The sequence below is a fragment of the Papilio xuthus genome, unplaced genomic scaffold (genome assembly GCF_000836235.2).
Source record: "Papilio xuthus unplaced genomic scaffold, Pxut_1.1 DF827777.1, whole genome shotgun sequence".
Taxonomy (NCBI): domain Eukaryota; kingdom Metazoa; phylum Arthropoda; class Insecta; order Lepidoptera; family Papilionidae; genus Papilio; species Papilio xuthus.
This window is the reverse complement of record NW_013530872.1, coordinates 935,604-956,999: the sequence shown is the minus strand read 5'-3', so window position 1 is coordinate 956,999 and position 21,396 is coordinate 935,604. Positions and strand designations below refer to the sequence as shown.

The window sequence follows — 21,396 nt, the reverse complement described above, 5'->3', positions numbered from 1 at the left end:
CTAAGTCTCTTATTTTAAAGCTTTTTTTTTATTTGAGTAGCTTATATCATAGAAAGCTGCAAAAAGCTTTCCCTTTCCAATATCATATCCGCTTTAAAAAAAACACAGATCACTCCTGCGTTAGGAGGTGGTCCCTTTACGAGTAATTTGTTTAAAGAAATTTTGTTTATTTTCTTAGACACTCCTATTACATTTTCATAAAGCTGGAAATCACAAAAATCTTGCTTTTCGTATTTAATAAGATATATTTTTTTTAATTAAAATTTACTGTTGAAGTTATACAAAGATCTTATAAATTAATTATTAATTATTTTGCCAAAAAGCGAATTTTCCTATTGCTAAATAAGCTAATAATAAGTTAATTCTAACCTAACTATAACTAACATCAGTGAATTAAAATTGTGTTCTACGCTTAAAATTAATATGATTCATATTTGATTGTGATGTGATATCTATTTTATAATAATATCATTTATTTCTTAAGTATATAACTTATGTAATATATAATTCATGGCGGGCAAATTTTTCACGCATATAATTTAGAGGCACTTCAAATTGTGGCTGAAATTGTGGCATTATATTATAATAGTGCACAAGATTATTGCTTAAAATGCGAAACCCTTATGATAAGAAAGCTTATTTTAATTTTTCTTTAATTATCTAAATGAATGTAAACACATGGACTGGGTATTTTGTGTCTTTAAAATTGAATTGGAAAAAGACTTTAGTTCTTATTTAATTTTATCGTATTAATACCCGATACATTCCTTAATCTTTGATTGAATTCCAAGATGAAATTATTTTTGAATTCTCGCATTCGATTTGCAGAAAATAGTTTAATTATCTGGTACTCGAATTTCCACAGTCACAGACGTTGGTCCTGCGGCAGTTGGCGATCGGAGAGTTGCCGACCTCAACGATGATGCTGAATGTCCACTGCTCGCCCGAGATCCACGACGAGATCCTAAAAGTACAGAACAAGCAATGAAAACAAAGCTAGACAAATTCTCAACTAATTTCATCGAGCCATGCTTAACCTCGAAATCTGAAGTCACCATGCTTGTTAGTAACCATGTTAATATATTAGTAATTTATCGATTCTCTACAAGCAGTTTTAAATCGATTCTCTAGTTTTTCTATTCTATTAGTTAAAGTTATATAAAGCAAGCTTCAACCTAAAATGTTATGGGTTTTATGAACAAATTATAGGAAATATTAAATTTGTCATCAAACAATGTCAATCATGCAATAGTCCTTTTAGAATTATATTTGTCATCATAAATAATATTAAAATGATTTTTTTACTCAATCACTGCAAGAATACTACGAAATACAATTCAGATTTAAGAATGTAGAGTCCAGACTATTTTAAATTGTATCGAGAAGCTTTTACTTAATTTTAATTTCTATATTCTAAGTGATTTCATATTAATACCGAATTATAAAGCAATTATAATTAACTAAGCTATTGTTTTAGTTGTCAGTGTATTTTTAAATATCGGTGCTATGATTTCAGTTGCCAATGTTTAATGTTCCTTTTTTAAATTCAATCTTATTATTTGATTGTTAGTGATACGAGGCAATATGAATTTTTTGTATAACCTGAGGGTTTTCGGTGTAGCTGATGGCTTTGGTGATGGCGTGCTGTAGGTAGATGAAATAATGCATGAATAACAATAATTGTTCATAATAAATACGTGAGACATAAATTATGTATAAATGTGTTGCGAATAATAATCAAATTTTTAATTTTTATCTTTGCGATAAAATTAGCAATTGCATCTAAAATACGATTTACCTCGCTGCCGACCAATTCTTGAAAAAAAAAGCAACAACATTGATAAATATATTAATATAATAGTAATAGAGATAGTTGTAATTTTTAAATTTCAGTTTACAAAACAAAAGAACTTTAATAAGTCAATTAGGGCAAATAAAAAGGAATGCGGCGAATGAAATAATTCCAAATTTTAAATGTCATCGTAAACGTACCAGGACTTGGCGAATGCGGTCTTAGCTCCTGTTGGCTTGCCTGGCGCGAAGGTGGGCGCATACTGACGCGGGAACCGCGACGATCCTTTAATCCAAGATTATTGTATATAATTTTAATTCTAATAAAGTTTAAATTACTGAAACTGCTGACCGCTTCTGTTAGTTAATCCAAGTTCCACGAGTGATTTGCATGAGATTGACTTTTCTATGTCTACAAGTAGGTATAAGTATATTCTTTCCTACAAATGTTATTAAATTAAATTAAAAAATTAAATTACCTGCGCATGAAGAAGTTTGGAGTCGCGCAACAAAGATACATTCATCAGCCGAGGGTTGGGTGTGTTGAAGATGGTTCGGTTCTCCCTCCATCGGGCCCTGAAAGAAAATTTCACATCCGCTTAAACTTCATATAGATATTAAAGCTACAAAAAAAATCAGACATTGATTTCGTTGTAATTGTTTTAAGCGGTGCGTAAATTCATACTTCTCTTTGGATTTTAAGCATTGTTTCTGAGCTAGAGTTCGTCATAGGTAGGTTACGTAAATATTGTTTGTATTTTAATCTAGCGTTTTAAAAAAAGCCTACCTGCTGAATAGACGAAGTACAACGCAGATGATTACAAACATTAGAGCCATTCCAACGAGAACACCAATCATAGCCGGGTCGAGGGTCTGCGTGGATTCCTCTACTTGCTTCTGGGCTGAAGAGAAAAAAATATTTTATGTAATAATTTAAAATAATAAATTATTTTGCATATAAACATGTTTTTACTGCACTTAAAATATTTATCTTAAAAACTATCATTTCTTTTGCAAAGCACTTTTTATTAAATATTAGAAACAATTATTTCATCGTTTCCTAATACTTAAATTTTAAATTGAAGACAGCGCCATCTAGTTCCATTGTTATGACAACTTTTAAATGTTTTAACTAAAACTAACGACTATTTGAAACTAGATGGCGTTGACTGTCTAAAATATGTCTTAATTTACTTACATTTACAAATGATAGCGCCACCGACGGTAACCTCTGGAACCATTTCGTACATGCAGACGCAGCGCTCGTTGCGGCAGGTCGTCTTGATAACCGCCGCCTCACATTGCTGGTTGAACGTGCACGATTCGTTGATGCCTGCAGCTGAAAACGTACAAAAAAATTACTTTTCTGACCGTAGTTCACACGGAAGGACATCGTCCCATGAGGACTGACCTGACTGTTGAAGGGTAAAATATTTCTATTTAAACGTGTAGTTTGTATGTATACTTTTTTAATTTGTTTTTATTAGATTATAAGGTGGAAAAGAAAAGAGCAAGTCTGTCTTCTGTGTCCTAGTATTTCACCGGTATAACGTCCCATTCTTGCAGCAGGTGTTGATTGCGTTTACCATAGTTATGTTGTTTTGTATTTTATTGCTTGCATAAAATTGGATCCATTATTTTCCTAAACTTATATGACACATTAAACGTTTTCGAAGACACACATAATGTGTTACAATATTACAATGCGAATGTTTGTATGCATGGTAGATGGATGTTTGTTACAAGGTATCTCCAGAACGACTGCCTGGATCTCGCTGAAATGTGAAATACATGTAGAACATAACCTGGAAGAACATATAGGCTACTAATTAAGTTTTTTTTATTCCGCGCAGACGGAGCCGCAAGCGACAATAAGTAAATCAATAATTCTCTACTCGCAATAAATATCAACAGAACAAAACAGAAAAACTAAATTATATTTCGTAAAAGCAACATTAATCTTTACTTTAAAAACATTTGTTGTGTAAGTTTCATACAAAAATACGAAGTAATAAAATTCCACTCATTCATATCTTATGAAGTTTTGCAGCATTCCGAGTTACGTTTTGCGAGCGACGACCCTTTCGTAAATATAACATGAGGTACTTTCAGTTTGTATTATTCTTACAAACAAAAGCCATGAATTAAATTAGATTAATGTACCTTTCTCTAACATGTATGCATATAATATACCAGTGAATCTATAGTAAATATTGACGGCCGCAAATAAAGAATTATTTGTCTATAAGATCACTTCTAGAAGCGCATTTTTAACGTGAAATTATAATCATCATCATCATCATCAGCTCACTATACGTCCCCACCGATTGAGAGTCCCGAGTGATTAGGCCATATTCAACCACGCTGGCTTCACACATTTCTTTTCAGATATGTGCAGGTTGCATCACGATGTTTTTCTTCATCGTAAGAACGTCGGATAAATCTACTTATGTTAATCGAAAAACACATTTGTACATTATGGGATTCGAACCCAGGACCTACAGATTGCAAATCAATTGCTTGACCGCTGAGCCACCGACGCTCTTACAATAACATCGACAAAAATTGTTAAAATTTGGAATAGTTTTAACTTCTATTGGCCTTCAATTGAGTAGTATTTTAAGATTAAAATATTGTGTATTGAAAAACCAAAATAAAATTAATATTACAAACTATATAATTATTATAATACATTTTATTTATGACGTTACAAAAACAAAAAAAAAATCTTAAATCTATAATCTATGATATTAAACAAAATATTAAAAGCAAATAATTAACTAAAATATATTATTAAAAGGAGTCCCTTTAGGTAAGGTTTTGAAGATACTGGCAGCGTTCCCCCTTTGAATAGCTATACTAATTCTTTGTCCGAGGTAGCTGCCAGCTCTTCGGTCCCATGTAATTTCGATTACCTTTTTTTGTTATTTCCTATTTTATTTTTGATTTAAAGTATATTATGTTAACTTAGAAATTCATTTTGAGAGAGATTCATTTGGCTTTTGTTAAAACATATTTTTTTCTTTTCACTTACAATTAAAAGAAGTAATAAGCTATATTTTTCTTATTTATGTGTAACTAGATGCGAATATCGTATTAAAACGTTTAATTCTTGTTCAATTGGATAGGTCGTATCTACCTACTTCTTAACTCTTTAATCATTTTCATAAAGAGTTTCAAGGAAATAGTTTGGTTAGCTTAAGTGAAACATTACTGTAAATGAGGATGTTCGCACTTTGAATTCGTTATGTTTGTTAATACTGAAAACACATGCATGATAATAATAAAGGTCCGTGTACACAGATATGGTCAGAGAGCAGCGTAGTTTTTTGAGCAAATAAAATTAACGACTTTGCAATTATAAATAGTATGTTCAAAGTAAAATTAAATTATTTTTTAGTATAATATAAAGTTCAATTTTATTTGCGACAAAAAATGTCTCTGCTCTCCACCTTGGTCTATGTAAAAGGACCCTTATACTTTAGTACCTGAAACCGATACATAGCATTCAAGGAAGTACAGTGAACTACTACAATTTTACACCTAAGTCTCAAATGATTCGGATATAATTTGGCTACATTTTTCTACTTTTAATAATCATACTAATTTTGATGTATGGATGGAAAGATTGATGTTTGTAGGAATGCATGCCCAGAACGGTGAGATCTCGATTAAATTTGGCACTGATGTGGAACATAGTCTGGAAGAACACACAGGCTACAATTTTTTTATTTCCCACAGAAGTTGCGGGACATGAAGACAGCTAGTTATAAAAATTAAGTTAAGCAATGTAACTTAGAATATAGCTTCAAACAATTTTGCAATGTTACCATTTGTTAAGTCAAAGCAATGTGCACTTCACTTTTAATTAGTTCGTATTGTTTATGAATTTTTAAAGTAGGTCATTATTTTAATAAGTTGAAAAAAAATACAAAGGCAGGCCTTGGATAATTACGCGTGCATAATAATTATATGACAAAACAAAACCACCATTACGTAGATGACGTCACGCGAGGTGCATGCTGCATCGATCGTGCTCGGGTTTTACCTGAAGCTTTTATAAGTAATATGAATACATTTCTTTACAAAATTTTTTCTCCCATTTAGCTAAGATATATAAAATGTTATATTTTACTTGATGCAAGAAGTAGCTAGTAGAATAAATAAATAATTTAAAAGATCTAACGTTGTTATATTTAACTAGCTGTTGCCCGCGACTCCGTTCGCACGGAATTAAAAAAACTTAATTATCCTATCTTCCCCCATACTATGTTCTACATCCTTACTAAATTTAATCGAGATCCGTTTAGCCGTTCTGAAGATACCTTCAAATAAACATCCATCCATCCATCTAAACATTCGCATTTATAATATTAGTAAGATTACTTTTTTGCGAATACAAACTTGTAAGTTATAGACCCTTAGCTTTCTATAACCTACAACTTAAAATCTTGTACAAAGATAAGCTATTTAACTTTTTCTTCATATGTTTTTGTATTAATCTTTCGACAATGTTTATTAATTATAATATACATATTTATGCAGCTGACTGTACATCTATCCGGGTATAATACTAATGCAGTATGTCGTATGTACACTGGCTTAAATTCCAAGCTTACCTTTTGCACATTTATCAAAGTCGTTTGAAATAGGCATGGTGGGGTCGCAGCGGCAGTTCTCTCCGTCACAGATGGAATGCTGGAAGCCGCACTCGTCAACCGACGTGCATGAGTCGCCGTACATCTTCGTGCCGCGTTTAGAAGAATCTAGAAGTTTAAAAAGATTAAAATAGATCGTGCAAATAAAATATCTTAGCCTCATTGTACAATTGATTTCGAATAAATTGAATGATACTTCGAAATACTTTATAGGAAAGAAAATAAGGTAAATATCTTTTATGTTTAATATTCAATCTTAGACTGTGGAGACGCAACTGGTCTGTACCTAGTGACAACATTTATACTGGAAGCTAGAACTTTGACGTTTTTAAGAACAAAAGAAGAACTTTAAGAACAAAAGACAGTTGACATTTATTAATCTTAATTCTCACTATTATCATTAAATCAAGTGTTTACATGTTTGCGAGAAAGTATCTCCGGAACGGCTGCATGGATCTCACTGAAATTTCGCATACATATAGAACATAGTCCGGAGGAACACATAGGCTACTAATTAAGTTTCTTTTTAATTCCGCCCAAACGGAGTCGCGGGTGACAGCTACTTATGTTTATAATTACCGAATTCCGTAGTGCTAGATACGTCCGGGTCAGCAGTGGTCGGCGGACAGGAGAGCAGTAAGGCCGCGAGCGTTGTCAGCGCGGCCAGGCCGGCCGCGGCCACCCCGCGTTGTGCGCGCCGCATGTCGCCCGCTGTACCCCCGTCACATCACAATACAACCTCTGCAATCAAATAATTCCAATTAATTATAATATTAAAAATCAATTCTTCATCACAATCATCATCGTTAGAAATGACTACCTCTTCCTAGATTATTTCTTTCTCCTGTAAATATATGGATATGTTTCTCTTTTCATTATGTAGAAACTATTTCATCTTTCTTGATGAAGTTTTCAACTCCCTATGCTATCTTATATTTTTTTTGATACGATACGATGTCTACTTTCATATAAACCGTATGATACTTTAAATAAGGCTCTTGGTGTATCCAAAACTTTTGACAAACTTTATTTTTTAAATTTATATCATGTAACAATTCAAAAATACTTACATACGTTTCAAATTGCTATGGCTAGGTTAATCATTGAATTTGGTTCAGACATTCTTTTACGGTTTCAACCATACTGAAGGTATGAATGAAATTAATTGCTATAAGAGGCTTAAGCGTTTTCATTGAATGTAAGAATTAATGGAAAACATTTATGCGTCAAAGCCTTTTCAATTTGGTACACAATTATACCCTTGTAATCGGCTTATTCGGGTCACTTTGTAATTTAACTTGACTATTACTTACAAAATGTTTGCTTCAAGTATCCAATATAAATAAACGTATTATAAACACTAAAAGTTAACTGTAACCTCACTCAGAATCATCAATCTGTAATTATGGGCAACCCTTAGTGTTGATTTTTTATAACTGCACTAAGGGTCACACTGTAACTGTAATATTTCATTTAAATAAATACCAAAATGTGCGTTGGTGGCTCAGTGGTCAAGCACTTGACTTGCAATCTGCAGGTCCTGGGTTCGAATCCCGCCGTGTACCAATGTCTTTTTCGATTTCCGATTTACATATGTACATTTATTCGACGTTCTTACGGTGAAGGAAAACATCGTAATGTAACCTGCACATATCTGAGAACTTCAAAGATATGTGTGAAGTCAACCAACCCACACTTGGCCAGCGTGGTTGACTATAGCCTAATCACCCTTAACTTTGGGTAGGCTCCGAGCCCCTCGGTGGGGACGTATAGTAAGCTGATGATGATGAAATACCAAAAGTAAGCATACTAAAAAAGTATGGATAAATTGTTATTTCAATTTATTGAACAGAGAGGTATTTATCTGTAAAATGTGTTAAATTGTTCATGACTTTGGTTAACCAAGCATTTTCTGCTTCAATAAAAATTGTCACGACAAATTGCAGTCGCTTGTAACATGCGGTAAATCATTGCTTAAAAAGCGTGTAACGAAAATGACGCGCTATAAATTAATTTAATTAAACTCCGCAAATTAGCAATTATTTTATAAAATCTTTTAATTAATTTATACATAATCTATTTATATAAAAGAAAGTCGTGTTAGTTACACTATTTATAAATCAAGAACGGCTTTACCGATATGGCTGAAAATTGGTGAGGAGGTAGCCTAGAGACAGGAGACGTACATAGGATACTATTTATTCATTTTTTTTTTCGAATTTATGCCCTGAAGAACTGCTTTTTATTTAACTTATTAATATTATAAATGCGAATGTTTAGATGGATGTGATGTGGATGGATGGATGGGGTGGGCTACACTAAGTTTTTTATATTTCCACGCGGACGCAGTCGCGGGCGACAGCAAGTTATTAATAAATTCTTTTTTAAATTGAATCGTGGAAATTAATCTGAATCTTAGTCATTATAAATGCGAATGTTTAGAGGTATGATGGATAGGTATGGATGTTTATTACAAGGTATCTCCAAAACAGCTCGATGTATTTCGCTGAAATTTGGCACAGATGTAAAAACATTTTGGAAGAACACATAGGCTACTGAGTCTTTTTTTTAACAACGGAGGAAATTTTTATTTTTATCGTATATTAGTAGATTTCTTTTTGGGAATTTACTAATATTTCTTGTACCATTTCAACTAAGCTGTATGCTTGTGCTATGATATGGTTTACAACAATAGTCGAATGGCGGGATTCGAAGCCCCGACCTCGTGATCGGAAATCCATATCCTTAACCATTAGGCTATTGACGCTTATTGACGACCAAATAGTCAATGTGGGGGAAACACCCAATCGAATAGAACTTCTATACCTTATTACAATAACGTTATTATTGCAACATACTGCTGTTCCTTTATTTCTTTTTCCACGCCATATAATCAGCAAGGTATCAAGATTAGTGGCCAGTTAGTGACCAGTAAAAGTCGCAATATTGTACTACATTCCATTAGTCATCGACATGGAATTTCCATTAGCTTTCCTACTAAACACGGCTTCCTAATACAATTAAACTTATTTTATTACGTGTTTTATTGATTCACTCTATTTCAAATCTATGCGAAATTATAATAAGGCTCTTCATACACTCTGGTGGTGGACACGGGGGAGACCATCACCAGCGACTGAGGGCTGCCTCCCCCCCGAGAGGGAGCTGCCTCGGCAGCTGACGCAGACGGGGCCGCGGACGAGAGCGAAAGCGTGCCCGTGGTCCCGTCCCGATGCGTTGGAGGAACAGAGGGGTTTAGTGGGTATGCCTCCGCTATGGAGGAGAATCCCACATAACTACCGCGTCCCCCCCGGGGCGCGGAGTATGCATAAAGCATTCCCCTCTGAAAAAAAAAGGCTCTTCATACCCAAAGCGCTTTTAACCTTCGAAACTCGGCGATTTCAATCGCTAAGCGACTTAATAAGATGACAAAGGTTCGTGTTATCGCCAAAACCAGTTGCTGGCAACCTGTTTGTTAAGATCGTTGTGAGAAAAATTGCTACTATTTTCAAGATAGCGGAGCAAATTAATACAGTTGATATGTAGTCGCTATACTTGTACTGACCGAATAGACGATGCGCGTCGACGATTTGACGTTGTGTGTACGACGCACGTTAGGCGATTCTGACGACGCGAAGGGCCTAATTTGGAATTCTGTTTTCATAGACACATACAGTATTTCATTGCAAGGCAATTTTAAGCGCCAAAGGAGGAGATGTTTGGACAAAGAAACGTTTTTTTTATATCCTTTTGATAGTTTTATCTTCAAACAAGAAACTCAGTCCATCTAAATTTACTTAAAAAACTGTATCACAAACAAAAACTTTTAACAAGTAGGCTTTTAATAACTCAATAAAACGGTATAATAAGTATATTTGAAAGTCGCCAAGGAAATTCAAATAAGTGTTTATTTTGAGGAACAACATTTTCGTCTTGTAACTTAATCGACCTTTGCGGCTTTAAGTGTCTAACTTAGTTTGCAATGTATCGATAATTTTAGAAACTAATCTAATCTAACCTTACGAACAAGAAAACCCGACTCAAAGTTTATAACGGTTATAAATTGATTTAGTTTTTTGATATTCCGTGTGTTAGTTTAGAACTTGTACAAAAATATTTATCTTTTTTTCCCAAAATTAAAAATATAAAACTTAAGTGATTATTAAATTTAATAGTCACTCAGGGTGTCCCTTAGTGGGCATAAAACGTCTCTGAGTAAGACAGTTTGTTATCAAGATACGATAAAGATCTAGCAACCGGACACATTCACGTATGAGACATCTTTCCTTAGTTTTCTGTGACAACTCACTTCAATATTAGTGGTTGCAGTTTATACTCTATTTTGTACCGCATAAGGTTGTTTTCATTTTAAAATTTTAACGCATGCGTAGTCTTGATACCGCAGTGCGCGGCGCCTACAAGACGACTGGAAGCGTGAGGTTTTCCCATTAAACAAAATGTTGCCATTCGTGACGCATCTGCAAATGTTTCAGCCAACTTTCCAACTGTATTTATGTATTGTACACAATGCTTGTTAATATTTGCTCCAACATTTGCTTATGTCGCGTGCATAATAACATGAAATATTATGTTTTAACTGCGTCTTTAGGCGGAAAAACATCGATTACTACTTCTCTTGTTAAAATTATTTACTTTTTGATATATGGACGATTATGTTCAAAATCAATAGAAAAGTATTAATTAAGGTTTATTTCTATTGAATTGTAGATTATTAAGAATCCACGCCTACGCCGTAGACGTCTTCGTAGACACGCAAAAGTAATATTAATTTGTAGGTCTCCTTTAACTGAATATAGTTAAATATTATCAAAAGTTACAAATTCCTATGCAATACATATTTTAATTTTCTTAAATATTGTTACTAAAAACTTATTTAAAAATTATAATATATATAAAATTCTAGTGACACAACCTTAGTTACCATACGTCACGGCTTTTCAGATTTTTTTGAAATTTTATATGTATATTTAGTAGGTGTGTGAATCGGCTACTATCTCTATAAGTGAAGGGTTGTCCACCTCTACCCCTAAAGTTTGATAAAATACTTTATCAAACTTTATTTAATATGTGATAACACTATAAATAAAATTATAGTCATATTTCAAAGCGAATATCAATAGGAAATACTTGTATATCGTTGACTTTGATTACGTGACCCAAATAATAATTCCTAATTTCATTTCTTGTAAAAAAATATGTAAATTACTACTAAAACTTCATGCCAAAGATATTACGAGGGAGTTAATGCGAGTCAGTCACAAAGGCTACTTGGTTGTTAATTAATGAGCAAACTTCGTAAGCTAGTTACAAGAGAACTGAAAGTCTATAGTACTATATACTCAGAATCGTTGAAGGGTTATTTAACAGTCCCTAAGTGTACATTTTTAATACCAAATTTATACTGAGATCCCTTAAAAACTTATATTTAAAATCTCTATTTTTGACAGTAAATAACACTTCCTGCGTCTTTAAAAATGATTCTAGTATAACGAAATTCACAGTTGAAATTTTATTTACAAAACTAGCGGTCGATGGTGAATTCTTCAGCGCAGAGAAATGTGACCTATAATATTATTCACACGTGCATCAGCTCAGCTACCTTCCAATCGAATCGCGTTATAATTTTTAGGTAGAGTTCTTCAGTCTGTCCTACCGTGGGTTTCCGAGACCAAAATCCTCGTTTAAAACATATCTGTGTTGAAAGATGATGACAGGGATGACGATATGTTTTATACAGAGGTTTTGGTCTCAGGAACCTACAGTTAGTTGGATAGTGGTTCAACCTAATAAATAAGAGATACTTAACATATTAAGGTAGTTTTACATGTACTTTAGAAATCAATTCTCATGTAATAGCAACAATTCAACGGGCAATTGTCGTCTGAAACCGCAAACTTTATAGGTCATGAAACAACCGTAGCCGTTTATACCCTCGTAAAAAGCAGCTGTTATGTTTAGTATTGTCTGGTGGGCATTAATTAAATCGTTTTTAAATTCAAATGGGTTTAGTGCCAACCACTCAATGGTACGAAATTATAACTATAACTTAGTCGTAGAAGGGAAAGACACCTTAAGTTTATTAATAAATCGATACTGTCTGAAATAATTTACAGTGGTTTATATAATTTATAATAATTTATGCTTTTGCTATAAAGAAAAAAGATTTGTTTGTTTGTTTGCATTTATGAATGCTCTGAAACTTATGAACTGATGTAAAATTTCTTTCACCGTCGAACAGTTATGCGGGTGCCATAAGCTACATTTATCACTTTTTTTTAATTCCGAGCCAATGATGTAGCAGGCAAGTAACTCTCTCTAACTCTGCTTAGCTTGCATCCCACAAGGTGGTGGGTTTAGCTTTCCCAATCCGTCTCTTCCCCTTCGCTCTATCCATGACATCTTCTGAGACTTGACACTCACTCATGTCTTTTATTACTATGTACATCTTTCTATCTCGCTTTGGGTCTGCCTCTGGATCTGCGACCAGGGAGGAAAAGTAGTAGTGCTAAATTACCGACGTAGTCCGGCGGCCTCCTCCTTACATGATCATACCAATACAGGCAAGTAACTAGTTATTAACAAAAAATGTTAATCATGAAGAAAAGAGAAATTGATCAATCATTCAATCATTTCATCTCCGATATCTTTGTATCTTTTAACTATTCTCTCTCACTTGAAGTCTCTCTATTTGTAAAGTTTAAAAAAAAACAATCTTTACGTATATTATGATAGGTAATATAAACTTGTGAATGCGTATAAAAAATATTTTCATCATAAAAATGCCTGAAAAGAGATTTTACGGAATAAATGTTCAAGGTCTGTATCTTTTTATCGTCTTTATATTATTTGTAGTAACTTTTCTTATTTAGAAATGTGAGCATATTTTAATATAAAGGATTGCATAGATGTTTATTTATTATTCTCTATACAAATTGCAAACATAAAACATGAAACAATGAGAAACAACGAATGCAATTCTTTTCGTATTTAAAAGGCTTTTTCCTTGGACTTTCATTAAGTAATAATAGCACGTAACGAGAAAGTTTTTACTAATGATTCTGTAAGTCTCGGCTTTTGTTTAGACGTGCTTCGCATCTGACGCAACGATTTGCTAACATCCAGTCGTAATGAGAACGGAAAAGTTCTAGAGTTTCTTTTGTTTATATAAAGAAATACGTGTTTATGATACCGTACATTCATTTTAAAATATTGAAAATTAAAATGGAATTGTTAAAGTCATGGTATTGTTCAAGTCTTTTACTAAATCTATATTTAGAAATTATTACGCTCAGTACCGCATTCAGACTCTCCTAAGGTAGATCATTAGTGTCCATTAAGTTAAAAACCTACACTAAGGGACTGCCTAAACGATAAATCAACAATTTTGAGTGCGGCAGTATTTATTCATTCATTATGGAGTTACAGGAAATATGTATCGAATTAAAAATGCAAATAACCTATTGCATGTCGAATACAAATATTATTTGTGTCAAAAGTTCATTGAACTCGCGTTGACATGCAGTTATGACGTGGGCGTGATTAAATAAAAAGCATTCTTTTTAAATTATATTCATACTTGTGCTATTCAATTGATGATAACGTATGTATTAAAATATGGATTGATTATGTGTCAGAATAAGTTTCAAATGGGAAGGGTAAGGAAATGAATGTGACGACGAAGAGACAAATATGACGAACCAATGTAAGAAAAGAAAGGATGTTTTCACTTATGTAAATCATAGTAACGATAAATTGTAGTTAAATATAAATAGAATGTAGAGATCCTTAGAAAAAATGCATTATTTATTTTCTTGAAAGGCCACTATTAAAAAAATCATTAGATAAATGTAAGTCTTGATTTGATTATTAATAAGTAAATTGGATAAATAAAGTAATAAGAAACCTTTACCTTTAATGGAAAATAAATGTATACGTTTTCGGGGAACAGCGGTATTCGTGCCCTTAGGGAAATTTTATAACCTAAACCCTCTGTATTTATCTTTAAACGAGAAATATTTAACCGTTAGAGAGACATGTACATTTTTTACACTTAGCTGATCGATTGGGGAAAATACGAGTTAAACATCTTACATAATTAATTCCTTTTCACTGATTAAATAGATTACATTTAGTTACATTATTTTAAAAATAATTTAAAATATTAACAGATTTAACCCTTATTGTGGCAAGATTTCTTTTTTGAAGAAAAGCATAAAAACGTCTAGAAATGTATAATAAAACTAAGTTAAAAATTATTTTATAGTGATCGTATATTTTTATAAAATTGTTTTAAGATTAGGTCGAAGCTTGTGCTAGTATATGGTTCATGACAATAATCCAATTAAGAGATACGTACCTACTAAACCTAGATTGGTGATCCGTACCTTTAGTCACCCCTAACTTAGAGAAGACTCCGAGGCTCTCAGTGGCGACGGATAGTGAGCTGACCTTTAGTACTAACAAGTTGTAAAAAAAAACAAATAAAAAATAATGATTTCTGACTTAAATAAACTAAGCATTTTTAAGATTTTTCGTAGATTTGCATAACTTATTCGTAGCCTACCAGTATTTGAAGTAGCTAAGCTTTCAGTAAACATAAAACTTTTGCCGCTCTCCGCATTTGCAAAGCGGGTAGGCTTAGCATGTGACTGGAATGCCAATGATCATTTTAATAAGGATACAAGATCCCCAATGTACTCTTTACTTCCGATCAGTATTTTACTAGTAGGTACTATTTAAAACACATACATTTTACATAATATTTACTAACAAACGAGACCCACCTTTACTTGGAAAGATAAAAGATAAATAAAAATACCATAGGAAATGTTACTATCTTTATCTTTAAAAGAGGTATATTATGTAGGTACGTTTATAATACACAATTTCACTGTATTTAGTTCTAAAAAAAACTTTGTTAAAATATTTGAATACATCAGCTTTTATAAATCTGACGTCAACTTTAAAAGGTTTGCCGATATTCAATATCAATATTCTATTTTCATTACCTGTCATTCACCGTGTATGTATGTTGTCATACACACCCATATTCCATTTGCCTTTGTCATTTGACAGCAATCTAACTAATATTATAAATGCGAATGTTTAGATGGATGGATGTTTGTAACTGCAAACTTTGGTACTTAACGAATCTCGCTAAAATTTGGCATAGATGTAGAACACAGTTTGGAAAAAAAACATAGAGAGGTAGTATGAATATTAAAATTTATTTATAAAACAAACTTTCTGAACGAGTTAGAGAGGCGCTATTATAGCTAATACGCTACTTCGGTTTAGCATATATAACCTGGAAGAACACATATGCAAAGTTTTTTTATTCCGCGCGGACAGAGTGGTGGCGACTTCTAGATTAATAATAAATTTTTATTTCCAGAGAATTGTCCTTTCGTCTCTTAAAATCTGGCTTGAAAAAATTAAGGCGTCTGCAGACACGTAACTATAAAAGTGGCACTTTGGCATTAAAATAGTCGGACCATGCCAAACGCATGAATATCTTAAATTGAATTTATGTCCAAAGAAAATATAAGACACATATGAAATTAATGACGCAATTTAGTTAATTTGTACGTCTATATAGCGCCATTATTTCCTTTTTAACTATATCTAACTTCTTACTAATATTATTAATGCGACAGTTTAGATAGACGTTTGTATGAAGGTATCAACAGATCTTGACGAATTAAACCTAATAATTTCTATGAAATAAACATTGTACAGGTTAACGCGCTCTGAATTGCGTTGTTATTCCTAACTATTGCGTATTTAATCTTTAAAATTGTGATTAATTTTTCAATTTATCTTCTCTAATTGAAATACGACACAAAAACAAAATGGCGTCGTTTTTTTTATTTTTTAAATTAGTCTAGTAAAAAACTTTACAAGAACTGCATTCATTATCTTAGTACTCGTAAAGTCTCCTGACAAGTGAAACAAGTGCATGCGGTGTCAAGTCGAAACCATTCTGACTCCCTTTGTTAAATCAAGTCCGTGTTTAACCCAGTCGTTAAGCGCATTGTGCCCTCGTTTCACGGTGCCCCATACATTTGTTCAAAGTTGGCTTAGCGCCAGTTAAGCGTACATACTGAATTACATTTGTTCGCTATACGAAGACTATCCATTACTATTAAAAGGAAATAAAATATCAAGAAATCTTAGACAAAAAATCCTTAATTGATGTATTTTATCTACTTGGAATGGACAGAAATAAAATTTGTTTTTGGGTTCCGTACCTCGAAAGGAATAAAAACGGAACCCTTATAAGTAACTTTGTTGTCCGCCCGTCGGTCTGTCTGTCGCTTTTTCATCTAAGAATAAATACAGTAGAACCTAGATAAACTAAAACTGGAAGTGATAGTTATTGTTAGAGAGAAACTTCTATAAGCCAGTAAAATATCGTGTTCGCTTGGATCCTTGCTTAACCTGGTTCGACTATATTACTTTTAATAATATAAATGAACAAGTAATTATGTACCATAGTATTCGAAAATAAATGTAAAAGGTAAAACGCGATTGCATGTTGAGTTTATAACATTTCCTTCCTAATATTTTACAGTTCCTTACATTTCTTATTATTTTTTAGATATATTAAAATATGTCTTTGTATATGTATCGACAGTCATCATCATCATCACTCTCACTATACGTCCCCACCGAGGGGCTCGATTAGGCCATAGTCAACCACGCTGGCCAAGTGCATGTTGGTTGACTTCACACATATCTTTGAATTTCTTCTCAGATATGTGCAGGTTGCATCACGATGTTTTCCTTCACCGCAAGATGGTCGGATAAATGTAAAGCGAAAAACACATTGGTACATGGCGGGATTCGAACCCAGGACCTGCAGATTGCACGTCAAGTGCTTGACCCCTAGGCCACCGACGCTCTCGGTGAGCGTCGTTGGCGGTCGGTGGGCATCGACAGTAGAAACCCACAATTACTTTTCAAATATTAGTCGAATTTTTTACTTTTTTAATTGGCTGAAACAAATGTTATCAAGTTTGAATAATTAAAACGATATTTATGTCACATATCTGGTTTGAAATACGATTTCAACAATCTCAATCATGAATATTAATTGGCAATACATTTGTATGTATACCTATGTCCGTATATGTAAGTATTAAAGAGATATGAATTAACAGAACTGCTTTCTGTAATTTATTAGAGTTATAGTTACTTTTTATAGCTCTTTGGTTACTGATAAAACATACCAATGCCAATCAGAATGAAACACTTTATCAATACATTTGTGTTATTAACTTTAAAAGTATATTTTAACTACGATATTAAAACAGAAAATCTTTAGGGTACCAACTCGTAAGGACACTGAGTTTTTTAAAACTTTAAAATGTCTTGAAATTGTTTAGTCTTTTAACAATCCGTTGTTATATTAGTTTTTTTGTGTAAATTTATTATACTAATATTTCTTTAACCATTCCAACTAAGCTCTAGGCTTGTGCTAGGATATGGTTTACGATAATAGTCGAATGGCGGGATTCGAACCCCCGACCTCGCGATCGCAAATTCGTACCCTTAACCATTGGGCTATTGACGCTTAAATTAAATTTTTGTTTTGGCTTTTATAGTTCCATTACTATTTGTTTATAAAATACAATGAAGTTTCATCGTAATATTACTTTTTCATTGTAAGTAACTAACAAAGCATATTAAAACTACACTGTACACATTGTTTAAATGTTTTTACTAAGAAAAAATATTTCGATTCAACGAAAAACCATTTTTAAAAATAAAAAGCAGGGCATGCAATTTCACCAGTCGCCAGACATCACAGAGGGGTAATTTTACGTCAACTATCACGAGTGCGAACGTTTTAAAGCAACACTAGAACTGTTCTACGAGACTGCACCACTACACAAGGTACAGTAGTTTGATAAACAACTTTACGTGAAGGATTCTAAAAGCTTTGTAATAAGATTTGTTACAGAATATTATGTATAACGTTTTCAATATCTAATTTTAAAAACTATCAGTCGAAATGGTACGATAATATGTCGTATTGTGATAAAAAAAAATATTTTCGCCTTTCGTCTGCGTCTCCGTCTGCGAGAAATAAAAAAAAGAACTTAGTAGCCTATGTGTTCCTTCAGACTATGCCAAAATTCAGCGAGATCCATGCAGCCAGTTTGAAGATATGTACTTATCAATCCATCCATTCATACAAACATTCGCATTTATAATATTAGTAAGAATAAGATTATTTCTGTTCCGTCAAAGAAAATAAGGGGTATCAAGCTAATATTTTTGTTTCGATCTTTCGACAAAGAAAACCCATGCTAAATTAATGATTACCGTAGCTCTTTTCTTGAATGTCAAAATTAACTGCAAACAACAAAGTAAAAGTTCATTAAAACAAGCAAGACGGTGGTAAGATGAAAGATAATACTAAGTCAGAACAGTAGAACCTTATCACTCTAATCAAAAATGAACAAGAGGATCGTTCGAGAAGACACTTCAACATCAATCTTGACAATACTTGAGTTATCGACGTCCGAAACATTGCATCAACTTTGACAACGCTTTTGGCTACGTTCCAAATTGGTTTCATACAAAATGATAGGGTTTGATTACATTTGGCTTTAGATGTCAGGATGGATGGATGGATGTTTCTTAGAAGGTATCTCCAAAACAGCAGAACGAGACGCAGACGACATAAATATACATATATAATGACGATAGTATAAATTATAATTATTATTTATATCGAATACAGTGACAAAAGAGCAAGCAAGTCACCGAGTCACTTAGAACTGCAAAAAGGTTATTAGCAGAGAGGAGAAACAAACAAAAATTCACTAACTTTTTCTAAAGACAGGAAAAGACTTTAGACAAAATGTAGAAAAACTTTAACTTCACGCTTTGTTCTACGTGTTATGTAGTTGTTATCAGTTAAACAAAAACAGTCAGCTTTATTCCGTGTGAAAGCAATTGAGAAAAATCTACCAATAACATCGTCTAAGAAAAAAACTTGGTCTGGGATCTAGACATAATCATTGATCTTACTCTAGTTACGCAATGGACTATCTATATATCGTCTGGAATTAAACTAGGTTAGACTACAAAATAGTTGCCAAGAGATAAATAATTTTGTATATCATATTTACTTCTTTATTCATTCGCACAAAGGAATTGTCCTATTTATTAGTAATTTAAAAACGTAACAAAACTCCAAATTTAATCCTTAGAAACAAATGGTTGCTTCAATGACATAAGATTGGAAGTCACTATTATAATCATATTCCTTCTAAGGTTGACGTCCACTCGTCAACATCTCGTCCGACCGACACGGTCCGGCAACGCAAACGTCACGGCATTCACAGTCGTCGTCGCACCGCCTTGACGTCAGTGATGGAACGGGATAAAGTAATTTCAGTCTTGCTTGCATGGATAAACGGCGCGTTGTCCGCAAGGCGTCGCATCGACGAGGCGTCCACGCAAGCGGGAAAATCTAATTTTTATATCTTTATACCGCTCGCGAGTCGAGACGGTGCCGGGTGGATGATGAGTGGAGGAATGCGCGATTAACCTTAATTCTTATAAGAAAAATGTTTTCTATATTCCAGTTACACGACTTTTGACTAAAATTATCTTTGAACCAATAATAATCAAGACACCGGCACGTTTTGAAGTTTGCTCTATGTGACAAATTTTACTAAACTTTAAACAGTATCTCTCTTTAAATCGCAGTAAACTAATTTTAGTAAATAGGTAATTAATTTTAAATTTATACTTGCACAATCGCGCAAATCGTATTTAAATCCAACAAAAATGTACAATGAACAAAGCATTTGAAGTTTTTCATAATAGAATAAAGTAAGGTAGGCTCAGATGGTAGAATTTAATTACATACTTTGTCACGCGATTGTTCACAAAGGACTTTCTTATGTACAATTAAAAAGCGCATTATATACAAATATGTAAAGACTTGCGTGTTCTAAATCTTTTCCGGTTGATAATATAATTTTTATATATCATTTGTGTTTAATATTGTAACCAGCCAGTGAACAGAAAATCATATAAGCTGGCATTTTTTAATGTAACCATTGTCATGTCATTATATTTAAATAAAAGCCTTAAAATTAATTGTCTTGCTGTCGTGCAACATTTATTACAGTGAAACAAGGATACATATTAATTGTGTGATAATCATTTTATTTAGTACATCGTTTTTTTTACCAGAAACTATGTATTAGATTAATGAATGCATACGTTATTAAATATCCATCGCAAAAGCCCTGCTTTATTTCTTATTTCTTTCTTATATTTTAAAATATTCTTTTTTTAACTACATGAACGCAATAAAGTATAATTTCTAGGAATACGTCTTTAGTAGTAGAGCATTCAAGGAATGCAAAAAAAGTATTATAAGAAACTTACCGTATCATTTCGACGCACAAAGAACTCCGAAACACCGAATTACCCCGGCTTGTGCCAAGCGGAATCGAACTTTATACCGTTCTCCCACATGTGTCAAAACCTGTACCCCTACTTACACTTAGGACCCTACACTACATTTAAATTATGGGCATTTTAACCCATTAGGGGATTACAATAAATGACTACAATTGCTGCAGCTTTAATGCGGAAAGCTTTGACGCGATAGCACGGGCGCGGCCGTGACAATCTGGCCACCGACTACGGGCCCGGGCATACTAGTGTTGTGCTGAAAGGCAGGATATTAAATAACTGCATCGCCGGAATTTTTAAAATATTATCAATGTGGTTACAACACTAATTAATATAAATAATTTAGAGAGTGTTAATGTATAATTAGATTAAAACTAAAATTAAAGTTTGGAAATTATATTTGAAAAAATTATTTTTAAATCAACACGTTAATTTTCGTTAATTATATAAAAACTTTTAATGTTTTAATATTATAATATAT

The 21,396-nt window shown here is 33.0% G+C and overlaps 1 protein-coding gene across 3 annotated transcripts; it reads right to left on the bottom strand.

Annotated features, from left to right (window-relative positions):
* Positions 1-285: 285 nt before the first annotated feature.
* jus (EB domain-containing julius seizure protein) lies at positions 286-21,131 on the bottom strand. 3 transcript variants are annotated; one of them, XM_013309107.1, is made up of 9 exons: positions 20,886-21,131; positions 7,029-7,190; positions 6,411-6,557; positions 2,990-3,130; positions 2,579-2,693; positions 2,271-2,367; positions 1,993-2,077; positions 1,799-1,815; positions 286-964 (listed from the first exon to the last, which is right to left on the bottom strand). In XM_013309107.1, the coding sequence occupies exons 2-9, from the start codon at positions 7,150-7,152 to the stop codon at positions 914-916; spliced, it is 777 nt and encodes a 258-aa protein (XP_013164561.1). In that variant the 5' UTR covers positions 7,153-7,190; positions 20,886-21,131; the 3' UTR covers positions 286-913. The 3 variants fall into 3 exon arrangements, with proteins under 3 accessions (XP_013164561.1, XP_013164559.1, XP_013164560.1); XM_013309105.1 differs by lacking the exon at positions 1,799-1,815 and adding an exon at positions 1,603-1,644 and having other exon boundaries at positions 288-964; XM_013309106.1 differs by lacking the exon at positions 1,799-1,815 and having other exon boundaries at positions 289-964.
* Between the last annotated feature and the right edge of the window lie 265 nt (positions 21,132-21,396).

What these genes read in the sequence shown, in the direction of transcription:
- jus (XM_013309105.1), bottom strand. Translation starts at nt 7,152, where the DNA reads ATGCGGCGCGCACAACGCGGGGTGGCCGCGGCCGGCCTGGCCGCGCTG. An exon ending in ATCTAGCACTACGGAATTCG is followed by an intron (nt 6,558 to 7,028) that starts GTAATTATAAAC and finishes TTAAACTTCTAG; the next exon opens with ATTCTTCTAAACGCGGCACG. An exon ending in TGGCGCTATCATTTGTAAAT is followed by an intron (nt 2,694 to 2,989) that starts GTAAGTAAATTA and finishes TTTTCTCTTCAG; the next exon opens with CCCAGAAGCAAGTAGAGGAA.